Source organism: Fringilla coelebs (assembly GCF_963513975.1).
Source record: "Fringilla coelebs genome assembly, chromosome: Z".
Lineage (NCBI taxonomy): Eukaryota > Metazoa > Chordata > Aves > Passeriformes > Fringillidae > Fringilla > Fringilla coelebs.
In genome coordinates this window covers 63,572,042-63,586,346 of record NC_140031.1, presented here as the reverse complement: position 1 = coordinate 63,586,346, position 14,305 = coordinate 63,572,042, and the positions used below count along the sequence as shown (strand labels likewise).

The 14,305-nt window shown below is 46.3% G+C and overlaps 2 protein-coding genes across 3 annotated transcripts in view; both read left to right on the top strand.

Annotated features, from left to right (window-relative positions):
• Positions 1-2,075, top strand: part of LNPEP (leucyl and cystinyl aminopeptidase) — a 51,234-nt gene extending 49,159 nt beyond the window's left edge. For both annotated transcript variants that reach the window (XM_084225590.1, XM_084225591.1), the window contains one exon: positions 84-2,075. In XM_084225590.1, coding sequence (XP_084081716.1) covers positions 84-215 — 132 coding nt within the window. In that variant the 3' untranslated portion in view covers positions 216-2,075. The remainder of the gene's footprint in view (positions 1-83) is intronic.
• Positions 2,076-7,537: 5,462 nt separating this feature from the next.
• On the top strand, positions 7,538-9,437 carry LOC311165027 (acrosin-like; the record flags this gene model as incomplete). The annotated part of the gene is made up of 4 exons (XM_084224733.1): positions 7,538-7,728; positions 8,033-8,298; positions 8,571-8,707; positions 9,099-9,437. 4 exons carry the CDS (start codon positions 7,538-7,540, stop codon positions 9,435-9,437), a joined length of 933 nt encoding a protein of 310 aa, XP_084080859.1.
• Positions 9,438-14,305: the final 4,868 nt, after the last annotated feature.

Genomic DNA, 14,305 nt, shown 5'->3' with positions numbered 1-14,305 from the left:
TGAACCTGTAACCACTCTATTTGTCTGGCTAATGTTGATTTTAAGTAAGATTTTCTTTTTCTTTCTTTATTCTTGCTATGCAGGTCAAGTCATTTTTTGAGTCAAAATCAGAAGAGAGTTCTCAACTGCATTGTGTAAAAGAGGCAATTGACACAATTCAGCTCAATATCCAGTGGATGGAGAGAAACTTGGCAAAGCTACAAGAACTGCTGTAGTGCATATAATACTGTGCTGTGTCAGCCATTTAGGAGCTGTGTGAGCAGTTATTGTGTTTCATTTGCGAAAGCCAGGGTGAAACCAGGCATCACTGCAACATTGCACTATTAAGGAATCTAGATAGCTCAGGGCATGTCTCAGATAAAATTTTATTTTCCTTGAAGCATTTTGAGCAATATGTAAGTATTTACCCTGAAACTGTTTTCATCTATTGACCAAACATCTGCACAAATGATTAAATATAATTTTATATGTGAAACTTATGCCCTTTCCTTTGGAGTTGTGTTATAGTTTCTTGGCAGAGGGTTAATACTGACAGTCAGGTAAGAAAGAGTTACCGTGACTTCTTTGCAGACTGCTCATTGAGCAGTACATTTTTTCTTAAAGCAAAACTTTATGTGGTTTCCACATTTGTAGATATAGTAGCTGTTGTGAAACAGAATTATATTTCAGATATGTAAGTAGTAGTGAATGTTATAAAGTTCAAGAGGCTAAATAAATACAATTCCAATTCAGTTTAAGTTTGGATTTTTTATTTTCTTGGTGTTCTTTAGGAATTACACATTAATAAAAATCTTATGCTAATAATATACAATTTGATATGTAAAAGTAGCTGGATGGTAATAAGGAAAAGAAGAAACATAGCAGAACTAAGCATTTTAGAGATGGGATTTCCAGAAATAGTGGTGTGGCTTTGGAACTTGTACTCTGAATTTGTCAGATAATTTAGAGGATCTCATCATTAATTGTCGAATTTCAACTGATTTTGTGGTATTGGTCTCTGACAAGCTGCACAGAATTGTATTTTTTTAGTTTAGTTCATCTGTCAGACTGATACTGATTTGTGCCCTTTTGACTACTGGTTTTCAATTTCAGCTCTTGTTGCAGAGCATTTGCGGTTGACAGATTAGTCAGTCACTTCATTTTTGTAAACTTCTGGTCTTTCATTGCCTGATAACTTGCAAATAACAGTGTAATTTGTCATCATTGTTCTGTCTTCATAGCATTAGTTTTAGGAAAGCTTCTAATTTAGATTTTAATGATTTGTTTGTCTACTTTGTAAAAAATCTTGTGAAACAAATCCTCAAAATCTTCTGAAGAATAGTAGCCAAAACCGTAATGTGCAACACTATAAAGATGCAATACCTGCAGTGCAATCTCTGTCTTTCAGAAGTGGTGAAAAAAGCCATTTTGGAGTTACTGTGTGTGTGTATGTATGTATGTATGTATGTGTGTGTGTATGTGTGTGTGTATATATATACACATGCAAAAGTAAGCATACTTTTTAATCTTTTAATTTCATTACCAATGTATCTTTTGTGGATACATGCAAGCCTATTAAATTTAGAACTGTTAAATCATGGAATGAGAATTGCAACTAAGTATATTCTTGGAGTTTTTATACTGTCACATGTTATTACTTTGATTCCTTCTGTATTTTAAATCTTTCAAATTCTACAGAAATACTATTTTCATCTTTGAATATTTGTGTATATATATGTGCGTGTGTATGTATGTATATATGCATATAAATATGTGTGTGTGTATATATATATATACAAATGCCATCTTTTTCTTCTAGTCACTTCTTAAATTAAATTAGAAGTCAGTTGTAAACTTCCACTCTTCTATCTCTGCTGCCCCTTCATATATGTTTTATTTCATTCCTGCCCACAGTATTGAGTCTCTAAAAATTTAAAATCAAAACTGTGGAAGAGGATCCCATCTACCTCCTGATTTCTGCTCTGGAATTTAAAAAGTTGTCACTATTCTGTTTAAATGCTTTAGTGACAACTATGAAGCAATAACATGGAGCTGAATTTTAGACAGGAAAGCGTACCAAGAAGATCTGGAAAGTTGGGGAGGTTTTTTTCATTTAGCATTTGCTGCATATGCATACTTTTGTTATGTCAGTTTTAGAGGTTTTAAAATTGTTTTTCTCTTAGGGAGTCTCCAGCTCTATTAATAAATTGTATTGGAGTCAATTCCTCCTTCCATGAGAAATGCTTAAATATAATTCTCCTTTTTTGGGTGTATTGGGTGGGTATTGGTGAAGACTGAAATGTCTAAGACCTGGTGCAAGGCAGACTGCCTTTGCTGGCAAAGTTCATGTGGGACATGGGCTGAGGGCAGGGTGAGGGTCAGGAAGAGGATGCGGTGTCATGCAACAGAGCAGAAAACCAGTGTTAGGAGGACTGTGGAAAAGCCTCCAAGGGAAGGTGAGGACTGCCACTCCACCCTGAGAGCCAGAGAGAGTTGGATGTCCTGTTAGCTGGATTCTGGTTAGAGCTAGTGTCAGTAAGGCTAATAAAGCTTAGCCATAGGTGCAGGACATAAACTTGAACTGTTCAAGGTAACCCAGGTAATGCAGGATTACAAAATTCTTAGTATAACTAAGTAATGCATAGTAAGTGAGATTACCACATGTAGGGCACCAACGGTTAGGGGCTGTACAAAATGCAGAGTAATAGGCTGAAGTGTAATAAGCAAATGTTTCCTTAGATGCCTTAGGAATTCACTTAATGAGCCAGCCTTAGCAAAGCTAGAGGGATGACTACGGAATTTAAAGATACAGCAGGACTTCTGAAAGAGGATGCGTCATTGGGGCAGGGTTGATTTGGGAGTGAAGGGCCATGTGGCAAACCAAGCTTGGCCACTCCCAGAGGGATATGGCTCCCACATTACCTTCAGTGTCTTTGATGCTATTGGCACAATTATCCAGCAGCATCCTTACCTTGGTGGTGCACATCCTCAGCTCAGAGGCTGTGCAAGGACAGAGTGGCCACACAGGGCTTGATTCTGCACTTGATACTGTCTTTTACCTCCTCTTCAGCTCCAGATCTTCAACTCCATTGTTAAATTTCTGTGGTGGCAAGAGCAGAAGTCTGCTCACATCAGCACCTGCAGCTGCAGAAAGTGTTCCAGAGAGAAGAATGCAGAGCCCAAGGGTACTGCCAGTGTGGGCACTTCTCTCCCATTGCAGCCTGCAGCAGGGATTTACCTTGCCATTTCTTTCCACTTAGCATCTTCAGCCTCTCATACAGCTTTCTTCCAGCTCAGAGAACAAGTCATGAGGGATGTGGTGCTCATGCTACTTGGTCCTGAGGACAAACTGTACCCATTGGAATGGGGTGTCTGGGGATAGAAGACAAAGCTTCATCCTGTTACTGTGGCTATTGTGCTTACATTCGAAGTGTGCATTAGTTGCACACCGATTAAGCCATTATTACTGGGCTAGGTCCTTACTCCTAGGTCTGTGCAGGCTTGCCAAGAGCCATGGAGGAGAAACATCTGTTTCACCTCTGCATAAGAATAGACTGCTTTCTTCCCTCACACTTCCATTTTTAAAGGCAGGATCCCTCTAGGGAAACTGTGTTTAGCTAAATTGCGCACTTAAACTGCCCTAAATTAAAAAAAAGGTCTGGGAAAAGGTCATCTTGCTAAACAATGCCACTTGTCCCTTACAAGAACAACTAGCCACATGGACCTGCCTGCAGAAGGCCTCACATAGTGCCCACATAGCCCCCAGGAGACTAGTGAGTGATGTGGATTGTTGCAGTAGTAGTCCTGCTCTGTTGGAGCAAAGGTCTCCTCTCTCTGATGCTTTTGGCTGTGGGGTTCATGATGCCACTGGTTGTGCCTGACCAGTGGTATCTGTACACCCTTGCTCAGGATTCAGAGGTCTGCAAAAAAAGTGGCATTTGCTCTTGATATTGGGGAGCCAGGTGATGCAGAAACCGCAGTCAGTGGTTAAATCAGTGCATCCATCCAGGGAGGAAGTAACAACTTCTCTTGATTTCATTTTCCCTGTATCCCTTAATGGTGCTGTCCTGTCCTTTCTTTGAAGTCCATTTTGCTCCAGCTTTGCAACATGTGAGGCAGCAAGTTGTGGAGAGATGGAATGTAAGAAAATAGTGCAGCAGGTAGGTAGTCTCACACCTGAGGAGTTGCAGCTGTACTAATTACCAAAGATTAGGAACAGGTCTACCCTTAATAGGCCCCAGCTGTATCCAATAAGAAGAGTGCCATAAAAGAATGGGTAAGCTAGCTGAGAAGAGAGTTGGAGTCGTTGGCTGTGAAGGAGTCAGTGCTGTGAGGAGCTGCCCATGACAAATCACGGAGAAAGTATGAGAGCTTTGAAGTATGATGACAGCAGCAAGTGTTCCTGAAATTACAAAACCTCTTCTTGAATTTCAGCTTTGGCTGAACAACTCAGATTTCTTCATGACTCATTTAAAAAAAAAGTCACGTTTTTAAAAAATCTTTGCATGGCACAAGGTGACAAGATCAAATTAGCCCCATGATAATGAACTCAAGAATAAAAAAGAAAATCACAGACCAATGTCTGGCACCATCACATCATTCTTCTGACCTCTCCAAGTTGGGAGTAGCCTGTGTGAGAAATCCAGCTATGAATTATCCAGCCCTGGTGGTGAAGGTTCACACCAGAGCTTCTGGGGAGGCTTTCCCCCTTGGTTTAAAAGCTGTAATATTTTTTAAAGCCTGCGGAGATAACTGTATTTATTCATGTAGTATCACAGCACATTTTGCTGCATGTGCTGTAACACTGTGCGGGCATAGAGACTTCATGCAGTGGACAAGCCCACAATAGAGGTGGCCGTTCTACCAGGATCTCAGGAGACACCCCCTTCCCACTTCTCATACTGAATACTGACAGCATTGCTCGTCATTCCCCAGTTAGTTGCTACCTCTTCATCTGTATAGCAGGGGGAAGGTATAAGCTGGGGCTGGGTGTGTGCAGCTCTCTTATGTCCTCCCAGGCATCATCCATTCCTGCCCATATGCAATCCATAACTGCACCTTGGCATAGCTTCTCCTCCAGGCACAGTTCTAAAAATACAGGCTTGTAGTTTTTCCCATATAAATATAAAAGCCCCTGTAGTATCAGCTATATTTCATGCAGTGGGAATCTGAAAGTATTTATTACAGAGGGAGAGGCTGAGAGTTTCAGACCAAAAATAAATTTCCTGCCCTGGTTCCTAAGGGGAAAAAAAGGAGGAGCGGGGGGGAGGGGGAATTTCCAAACTGGGGGAAATACCAAAGCAAAACCAAAAACCTGCAGTTTTGACCGCAGCAACTTTCAATGTGCAAAGGTGACACCTGCAGGCCTCCTTAGGTCACACTTGGCCATGGGACGTGGCCATCAACAACAAAGGCCCTCAAGAACCTGCAAGGGTGAAACTTGTGAAATGGTACCACATGAGGTTCAGGCTTCCCTTAGTACAAACACACTTTCTAGGGAAAACCGTTATCCTGTTTTTCTGTCTTTTTCTCCTTTTTTCTCTTTATCTTTTTTTCTCCTCCTTTCTCTTTCATCTTCTCTTTTTTTCCTCTTTTTCTCCTTTTCCTTTTGCAAAAGCCAAAGGCATTGAACTCATGCCCACTTTGCCCAAAATACCACTGCTGGCATGGCATGAAGAGCATTTCTGCCTTAAAAGCCAAAGAAATGCAGCAACAAACTGAAATAAATATTTTTGTTTCTCTTTTCCCCTATAACCAAGGCAGAGGAAGGGGATTACCAGATTTACTGTGTTCAAAGAAACAAAAACCCAGCCTCATCTCAGGCTTAAGTCAAACTGCAGCTTGAAGGTGGGCAGCCTGGAGCCTGAGGCATGCTAGGGAGGGATCGATTGGCTGCAATTCAGGCTGCAGTGGACCACAACCCTTTCCTTCTGGGGCCTGCTGATCCAAAGGTAGCCTCAGTGACAAAGGCCTTTTATGTCCTGCCCACACTCCTCCTCCACATGTGTGCAATGGCCGATGGTGACTTAGTTGCTGTAGAAATAAAGTGGCCTGTTTTCACAGATAGCTATGTGTGCAGTCCCACTCATTCTCCTGTGTGAGCCAAAGCCTCCCTGAGCTGGGATTTGCAAAATGCAGCTGTAGGCAGGCAAGTCAGACCCAAGGGGAGAGGGTCCCTCCAAAGGGCTGGAACTGCCCACTCAGAGAGGAGTGCAAGGGTGCAGTGTAATAAGGAAATGCAGATCCTAGGGGCTTCTGGGTCTTGGAGACAGCAGCTGGAAATGCAGTGTTTTAGGCTTCTGATATCTGATCCTTCTGTGTGTGTGCTGTACAGCACACCAGGGAACTTGAAACTGGACTCTGGATATCTGGGCAGGAACCTTCCATCTCCTTGGTCCTCCCTGAACTTCATCAAAGGAAAGCTGAGAAAATTGGAGTTTGGGCAAAGAGAGGTACTTGTTGGCAGTAACTGAAATGGCAGTCCAATGCACTATGCCTCTTGAAGTAGGGGTAAGCTGTTCCGCAGTCCAATGGGAACAACTAAATAAACACTGTAAAAGGGACTCTGGCTTCTTGAAAGAGAATTACTTTTAATTAGAATTCTTCACAGTTAGTTTCTAAACACCAAAAGAGTTTAGGCATCAGGACTTTTTTTTCTTGAGGCCTCAAGTTGCATTTGTTTAGTTGATTTTTTTGTCTCAAGCAAAGGAAATGAAAACAATTTCACAAATTGTTTTTAAAAATCAGAATGTGTGTTGCTTTTAATTGTTGTTGCTGCAAATTCTGTAGGATTTTTGGATGGCAAGTAAAATCTTGTATCATTGTCAGAGTGCTGGCACAGGTTGCCTGCCCAAAGAAGCTGTTGATGCCCCATTCCTGTTACCATTTGGGGCCAGCTTGGATGGGACTCTGAGCAACCTGGTGTAGTGGAAGGCATCCATGTGCATGGCTGAGGTTTGAAACTAGTGGATCCTTAAGGTGCTTTCCAATCCAGACCTTTCTGTTGCTCTACGTTGCCCTTCCCCCCGCCTCCAGGACCAGCACCATGGCCAGAACGTGGAACCAGTCCCTTTGTGACATCAGCTCCGTGGCCAAGGGCACTGCAGCTGTGCAAATTCTGTGGGCACTACATTGGCAGCTGCACTGGAGGTGACAAGTCCTCTCTCCTTGCAGCTGACTTGTGTCTCTGACCACAATGATTTTGCTGTGCATCCTCATCCTACTGGCTCTCTGCGGGCCTGCGCATGGCGCCTGCGGGTAAGTAGGCCCAGGCTTGACCTGAGGGGACCCAGGCAAAGGCTTTGGGGATTCCCTGAGGATGCCTGCTTGCCACCTGTGGCCATACCAGTTTCCAAAACCCTGGGCAGAAGCCTGTTTATCACCAGCACACAGGCTGCTGGCACCACTTGTCTACAGGGCTCAAGCAGAAATGGGCCGACATATGCCCGGCCCAGGCAGTTCTCTGGCCCTGCTGGCTTTGCAACCAAAGCCTTGTGGAGGCCTTCTCACAGCACAGTAATGACTTTCTGCTTACAGACAGACCTGTGGGCTCCGGCCCATGACTAGTGCTCTCGGCTCAACACGCGTTGTGGGCGGCTCCGATGTCATGCCAGGGACTGGGGCCTGGGCAGGAATTGCCAGCATCCGTTGCTACTGGAACCCACCGGTGTCTGTGCATGTCTGTGGAGGGACCCTCGTCAGCTCTCAGTGGCTCCTCACAGCTGCCCACTGCTTTGTCAACAGAAGCAAGTAAGGAGGACCAGGGTACTGGGATATCCCCACACCACCAGTGCTTGCTATTCCCATCCCATTTCCTTGCAGTGTGCCTTGTGTCAGGACATTGCAGGGCCCAGCTGAGAGACTGCTCAGGCAGAAGAGTGGGCCCATGCCACTGCTTCCTAGCAGCCTCCAGTTTAACATATCTTGAATCTACTTTTACTGTCTGTAGTCCCATTTTTCCTCTCTGCCTCAGGAAGCAGAAGGCAGGGAAGTGCTGGGCTGTCACAGCACATGATTCTACTCGCCCTCACCCCTCTCTCCATCTGCCTTCCAGCCCCCTCAGCGAGTGGGCCATTGTGTTTGGGGTCACCTCACTGGGCCAAACAGGCCCTGATGTCGAAGTGCGCCGGATTAAGAAGCTGATCTTTCACGAAGAATACGTCACTACTCTTGAGTATAACGACGTTGCCCTCGTGGAACTGGACAGGCCAGTGCGATGCAGGTCCAACATTCAGACCGCCTGCCTGCCCGCACCTTCGGTGAAACTGACAGGCCTGAAAAACTGCTACATTGCTGGCTGGGGTGACAGAATTGTAAAATGTGAGTTCCCATAAAGGACCTGTGGCAAGGCTGGCACACCAGGGAGGGGTGGCTGGGGCTTCCTGACAGCAGAGGCAAAAGTGACAGTTGGGCTGTGGGACATATGCCTCTGGAGGGATGGGCTTGACCTGCTGCCCAACGCCAGACAGCAGTGACACAGCACTCCAACAGCTCTCTAGAGGCAGAACCAAGCCCTAGGGAATGACTTCAACACACAGGCTAGGAGAATGGGCAAGGAGCTGCGGGGAGCTCATTCCTTTTTCTGCTCACAGCGTCAGGTAGAGATATCCTGCAGCAGGCCAAGGTCCAATTCGTCACTAATGACATCTGCAACAGTAGCGACTGGCTGGGAGGGTACATCCACGACTTCAACGTGTGCGCTGGGCAGGGCGGTGTCGGCACCTGCCAGGTAGGAGCATGCTATGAGTCCCCCAGCCCCCAGCAGTGTGGGCAGCCCCATCATACCACCCAAGCGCAGCTTTCCCTGGCCAGTTCCTCTCCCAGCCCCAGCTCTGCACCATGGCTGGGCTTCCACTCCCTTTTCCATCTGTGGGTCCTTGCTCAGTGAGGTCCAGATGCCAGCCCTGAATACTCCAAGCACTGGGGAGACAGAGAGCCCCACCTTACAGGCCCCCATCCTGCTCCCAAGGGTGTCAAGGTTCTGCAGGTCCCACCCACTTGAGCCGAGCCTTGCTCTGCTAGGAATCCAGTTCTGGCAGGGGCTGGAAGAGTAAAGAAGCCAGCTCTAACTGCTTACAAGGGCATGTAAAAGCACCTTAATCCTCTCTGCTCTGCTACAGGGTGACAGTGGGGGGCCTCTTGTCTGCGAAGATAAGAGTGTTGGCATCTTCTGGCAAATTGGTGTCACCAGCTGGGGAATAGGCTGTGCCAGACCCAAACGGCCTTCAGTCTTCAGCTCCACTCAGTACTACTACAACTGGATCTGGACAACGATGGGAAGGAAGCCAGCAGCACCATCAATTATTCCAACAACAGCACCACTGCCAACCTACACCGCAGCCCCCCCGGTGACAGTTACCACGCCAACTCAACCCTGTCCATTTCCACGTGAAAAGCTTCGGCAATTCTTTAATATGCTGAAGGATATCTTGCAGTACCTAAAGGGAACACTGTTCTGAACCGCAGAATGGACCACCTGCAGTTCAGGCTATAGTGGACCCCAACCCTTTCCTTCAGAGTTATATTCATTTGAATTTCATTAAACTGAATTAAATTTTAAATTGTAAGCAAAAAAAAAAAACCAAAGATACCTGTATTTTCTGCTCTGAGAATACTCTCCATCCAAATTTTATAAAATTGTACTGGCTTGATCATTGCCCAAGCAGCCCTTAACTCAGGGAACCCTTCACCCTCATCTAGGAAGAATATGATTTCACACTCCCATCTCTACAGATCAATACCTTCCCTAGAGATATTAATATATCTACAGTGGAAAAGTACCATCTGCCACCTTTAGTCTGCAACAAAAAAAAGGGTGAAAGGGTGCAGATGGTGCTCTGTCATTAAGAGCATGAGGCCCTTCCCTGCCCGAAGGATGATTTTTGTCCCTATCCTGGGGTTTTTGACCAATGTAGAAACCTAAGCAGTAAAGAATTAACACATTGCTATGCCCTAAACACCAACAGCCATGAAGCAGGCAAGTTATAACAAGATGTGCCTGGAAAGGGGAGCCATATGAAGGTAAGGCAACACCATTCTGGAGCTGAATTTCCTGTTCCAGTCCATGGTGACCACACAACATAAAGAACAGCTTAAGTACAGGAGAGGGGTCAAGGAGCAAACAAGACCAATAGAGGAAGAATCAAGACCACCAAAAAACCCACAAAGCCCCCCAGCCCATTTCCAGAAAGGTCTAGAATACTGGGCTGCACGTGCTAACTCATTTGTATGAAGAGCGAGGAGCCTAATCCCAGAATGGGTAATACTTGTCTCTAAAATGTACCACCACAGAGGCTGGGGGGCATTCTCTCAGGACCCTGGGCACCTGTTGGCTGGATCAGTGCTGGACCCAGGACCGTGAACTTCTTTCCTCTCCTACCTGGTTTCTTTTTCCCTTCTTCTTCCTTCTATTTTATTCTTTTGTTTCTCTTGCTATTAGAAGATAGTGTCAAAACATAGACCAATTGCTGTGCTGAGTGTGTAGTTTGTTAATAAGAGTTTGTGAGGTTTTTTTGGATCCTTTTGGGTTTTGCCATTCTTTTTCATCTGTGAACATCTACAAATCTTGTTTGTTCCCTTCCACATAGAAGAGGGATGTAACACCAATGCACAAACACTCCAGGGGAGATAACAGCTGCACCTGCCTTCTCCTGGGCCAAGGATCAGCTGTGCATCTCACCCTCTCACAGCAGCAGTCTGTTGTGTTAGCACATCTCTTATGAACCAATTACTGACGGACACCTCTACCTGAATTAAGGTAAGACACCACCATGTGCCAAAGTCAATAGTATGGATTTTATTTAACAGTCAACATACAGTAGCGAGATATACAGAAATAGCAGAGAGGAGGGCCAGAGGGAGAGAAAGAATGAGACAGTTTAAATAAAAAGCTATCACCACACTTGGATCCACAAAGCATCCTGTTGCATCTTTCTTCACCCTGGTCTTCTTGCTGATGTGGTTTCCAAGGTGTTCAAAACTTTTTGCTATTTATGCATTTTAGCAAACAAAGGAATTAATGCTCATTGACTACTCTCAGAGTTGATTTTCAGCACAGTTGCTGGATTGGCTTTCTGTGTGGATTCTTTCTGTCCAGTATCAGTGCTCCTCCAGTATCTGTTTTCCTCCTGCTAGTCTGAGATAACACCCAGACAATCTTATCTCATGTTCCTCTCAGGTGGGTTAACTCGCAGCCTGGATTTCACAGAGGCATGTTCAGGGAGGGGGAGCTTCAGTCATCACAGATGAGCAGTTGCTTCTTTGGAGAGTTTGCCATGGTGGGAAAAGTCCTTCAGTGATCCTAACACATCTTGGAGGGGCAAGGACAACCTCCATTCTTTATTAGAGAAGGTGGGGAATATACTTACCAAAGATGAGGAAAAGGCTGAGGTACCTAACATCTTCTTTGCTTCAACAAGAAGACAGGTTGTCCTCAGGGCAACAGGCCTCCTGATCTGGTAGATGGGGACAGGGAACAGAATAGCTTCCCCTGTCATCCAGGAGGAAGCAATTAGTGTCCTGCTGGGTCACTTAGATGCTCACAAATCTATAAGACTGCACTGGATCCATCCTAGGTTGATGAGGGAGATGGCAGAAGACCTTGCCAAGATGCTTTCCATCATTTACCATCTGTCCTGAGTAACCAGGGAGGTGCCAGATGACTGGGTTGGCCAATGTGATGCTCAGCCAAAAAGAAGGGCCCTGAGGAGCACATGGGAAACTACAGACTTGTCAGCCTGACCTTGGCTGTCAGCCTGACCCTAGTAAGGCTATGGCACAGGTCATCTTGAGTGAGGTGACACAGCCCCTACCGGACAGCTGAGGGATCAGACCCAGCCATCATGGATTTAGGAGGACAGGTTGCTCTTGACCAACCTGATCTCTTTCATGACCAGCTGACCCACCTGGTGGATGAGGGGAAGGCTGTGGATGCTGTTCCACCTGACCTTCAGCAATGCCTTTGCCACCATCTCTCCACAGCACACTCCTGGAAAAGCTGGCAGCCCATGGCTTGGACAGGAGCACTCTGTGCTGGGCTCAGAACTGGCTGCACAGCCATGCCCAGTGCAGAGGTGAATGATGCTGCATCCAGGTGGGGGCTGATTAGTAGTGGACCCTCCCAGGGATCAATTCTGCAGCCAGTCCTGCTGAATGCCTTTATTAATAGTCTGCATGAAGGGGTTGAGTCCACCATTAGCAAATTTGAGATGACACCAAATTTGGTGCAAGCATTGATCTGTTAGAGGGTAGGAGGGCTCTGCAGAAGGAACTGGACAGGCTGGATAGGTGGACTGAATCCAACAACATGAGGTTTAACATGACCAGGTGCTGGGTCCTCCCCTTGAGTCACAACAACCCCTGGCAGCACCAACAGGCTGGGGCAGAGTGGCTGGACAGTGCCCAGGCAGAAAGGGACCTGGGGGTGCTGGTTGACAGCCAGCTGAACACGAGCCAGCAGCGTGCCCTGGTGGCCTAGAAGGCCAGTGCCATCCTGGCCTGTGTCAGGAATAGTGTGGCCAGCAGGAGCAGGGAGGTCATCCTTTCATCCTTCCTCTGTACTCAGCACTGCTGAGGCCACGCCTTGAGTGCTGTGTCCAGTTCTGGGCCCCCCAGTACAGGAAGGACACTGAGATGCTCAAACATGTCCAGAGGAGGGCAACGAGGCTGGTGACTGGTCTGGGACACAGGTTCTATGAGGAGCAGCTGAGGGAGCTGGGGTTGTTTAGGCCAGCTCCCTCAGTTAAACAAGGGAGCCAAGAGAAGGTTCAGGGGTGACCTTATAAACTTCTATAACTCCCTGAAAGGAGGGTTCAGCCACGGGGGAGGTTGGTCTCTTCTCCCAGGCAACCACACACAGAAGAGGACAAACTCTTAAACTGTACCAGGGGAGGCTGAGGCTGGACAGTGGGAAAAATTCTTCACAGAAAGGGTGATTTTGGGCATGGGAATGGGCTTTCCAGGGAGGTGGTGGAGTCACTGTCCCTGGAGGTGTTTAAGGAAAGACTGGACATGGCTCTTAGTACTGTGGTCTGGTTGACAAGGTGGTGTTTGGTTACAGTTTGGACTCCAAGGTCTCAGAAGTTTTTTCCAACCTAGCTGATTCTGTGATTCATGTTTAAGGCAACTGTAATCTTTAAGTCTCCTACAATATTTTTTGCAGCTCTGCTCATCAAGGGTGCACCAAAACAAGCAAACAAACAAACAAACAAACATAGAAAGAAAGGAAAAATCCAGCCTCCAGCCCTGAGCTTTAATTAAAAATCCAGGACCTCAAAGGTATTGAACCACTTAAGTTCCAGTATCTGTTTATCACAGACAGGCATCTCAACCCTACATATTTTCAGCTGCCAGAGACCATCTTCCCAGGCACTCAGAAAAGTCACAGCTTGTCAAGCATGCCTGTAAGATCTGGAGAGCTGAGTCCCTCCAGGGTGGTAGTGAGAAGGACACTAGGGCTTGAGGAGTTAGGAGGGTATCCTACTCCAGGGGCTTGGGCATTTCTTCATCTCCTCCTCAGGAAAGCAAGGGACCAAGGTTTCTCTGTTTTGTTGCAGTTGTGTGAGATTCTTTGGTAGTGCCAGTGATGGGGAGCAGCTTCTCAGGACTCCCTGAATTGCCATGGAGAACAGACAAAGCCATGGGGACAGAGTGGAGCTGCCCCATTTGCCATGATGAGCAAGAGGGTGTTGCTTATGTGATACCCTGTGGCCATGAGTTCTGCATGGGTTGCATCCTGCGTTGGGCAGAGAAGAAACCAGAGTGCCCACTCTGCAGAAGATTGATAGAGTCTGTCAGGTTTTCTCTGCAGGAACAAAAATACCTAGAGTGTGTCATCACACCCCAGGGAGAATCACCAGAGACCAGCAGCCAGGCTGGATGCAGGGCTGGATGCTGGAAGGAGCTCTTGGCCTCCTGGATAGAAACAGCTGCCATTGCCTTGCAGTTGTTCCTCAGTCTTTGCAAGGGACACTCTCCCCAGCTAAGCAGGAGCCTGCAGCATCCTCATGGTGGCTGGCAGTGAGAGCAGTCTTGTATGCCCTGTGCCTCTGTGGTCCAGATGGGTGTAGCAGAGCATCTCTCCCCAGAAGAGCTTATCTGCTGCTTTCAGCTGGTGGAATAACAGAGCACCTTGCCTCAGAACATACATGTTTTGTGCTAATTGGTGAAAAAATGCAAACATGACAAGCTGCCTTGTAGTGAGTTATTTTTGCACCATGGGAGTAACACTCCCAGCTGATAACAAACATCTTGCTCTGGAAATGACATCTGGAAAGATAAATTGGAATTTCTGACTGATAGACACCTCACCTTACAAACCATAAAAGCT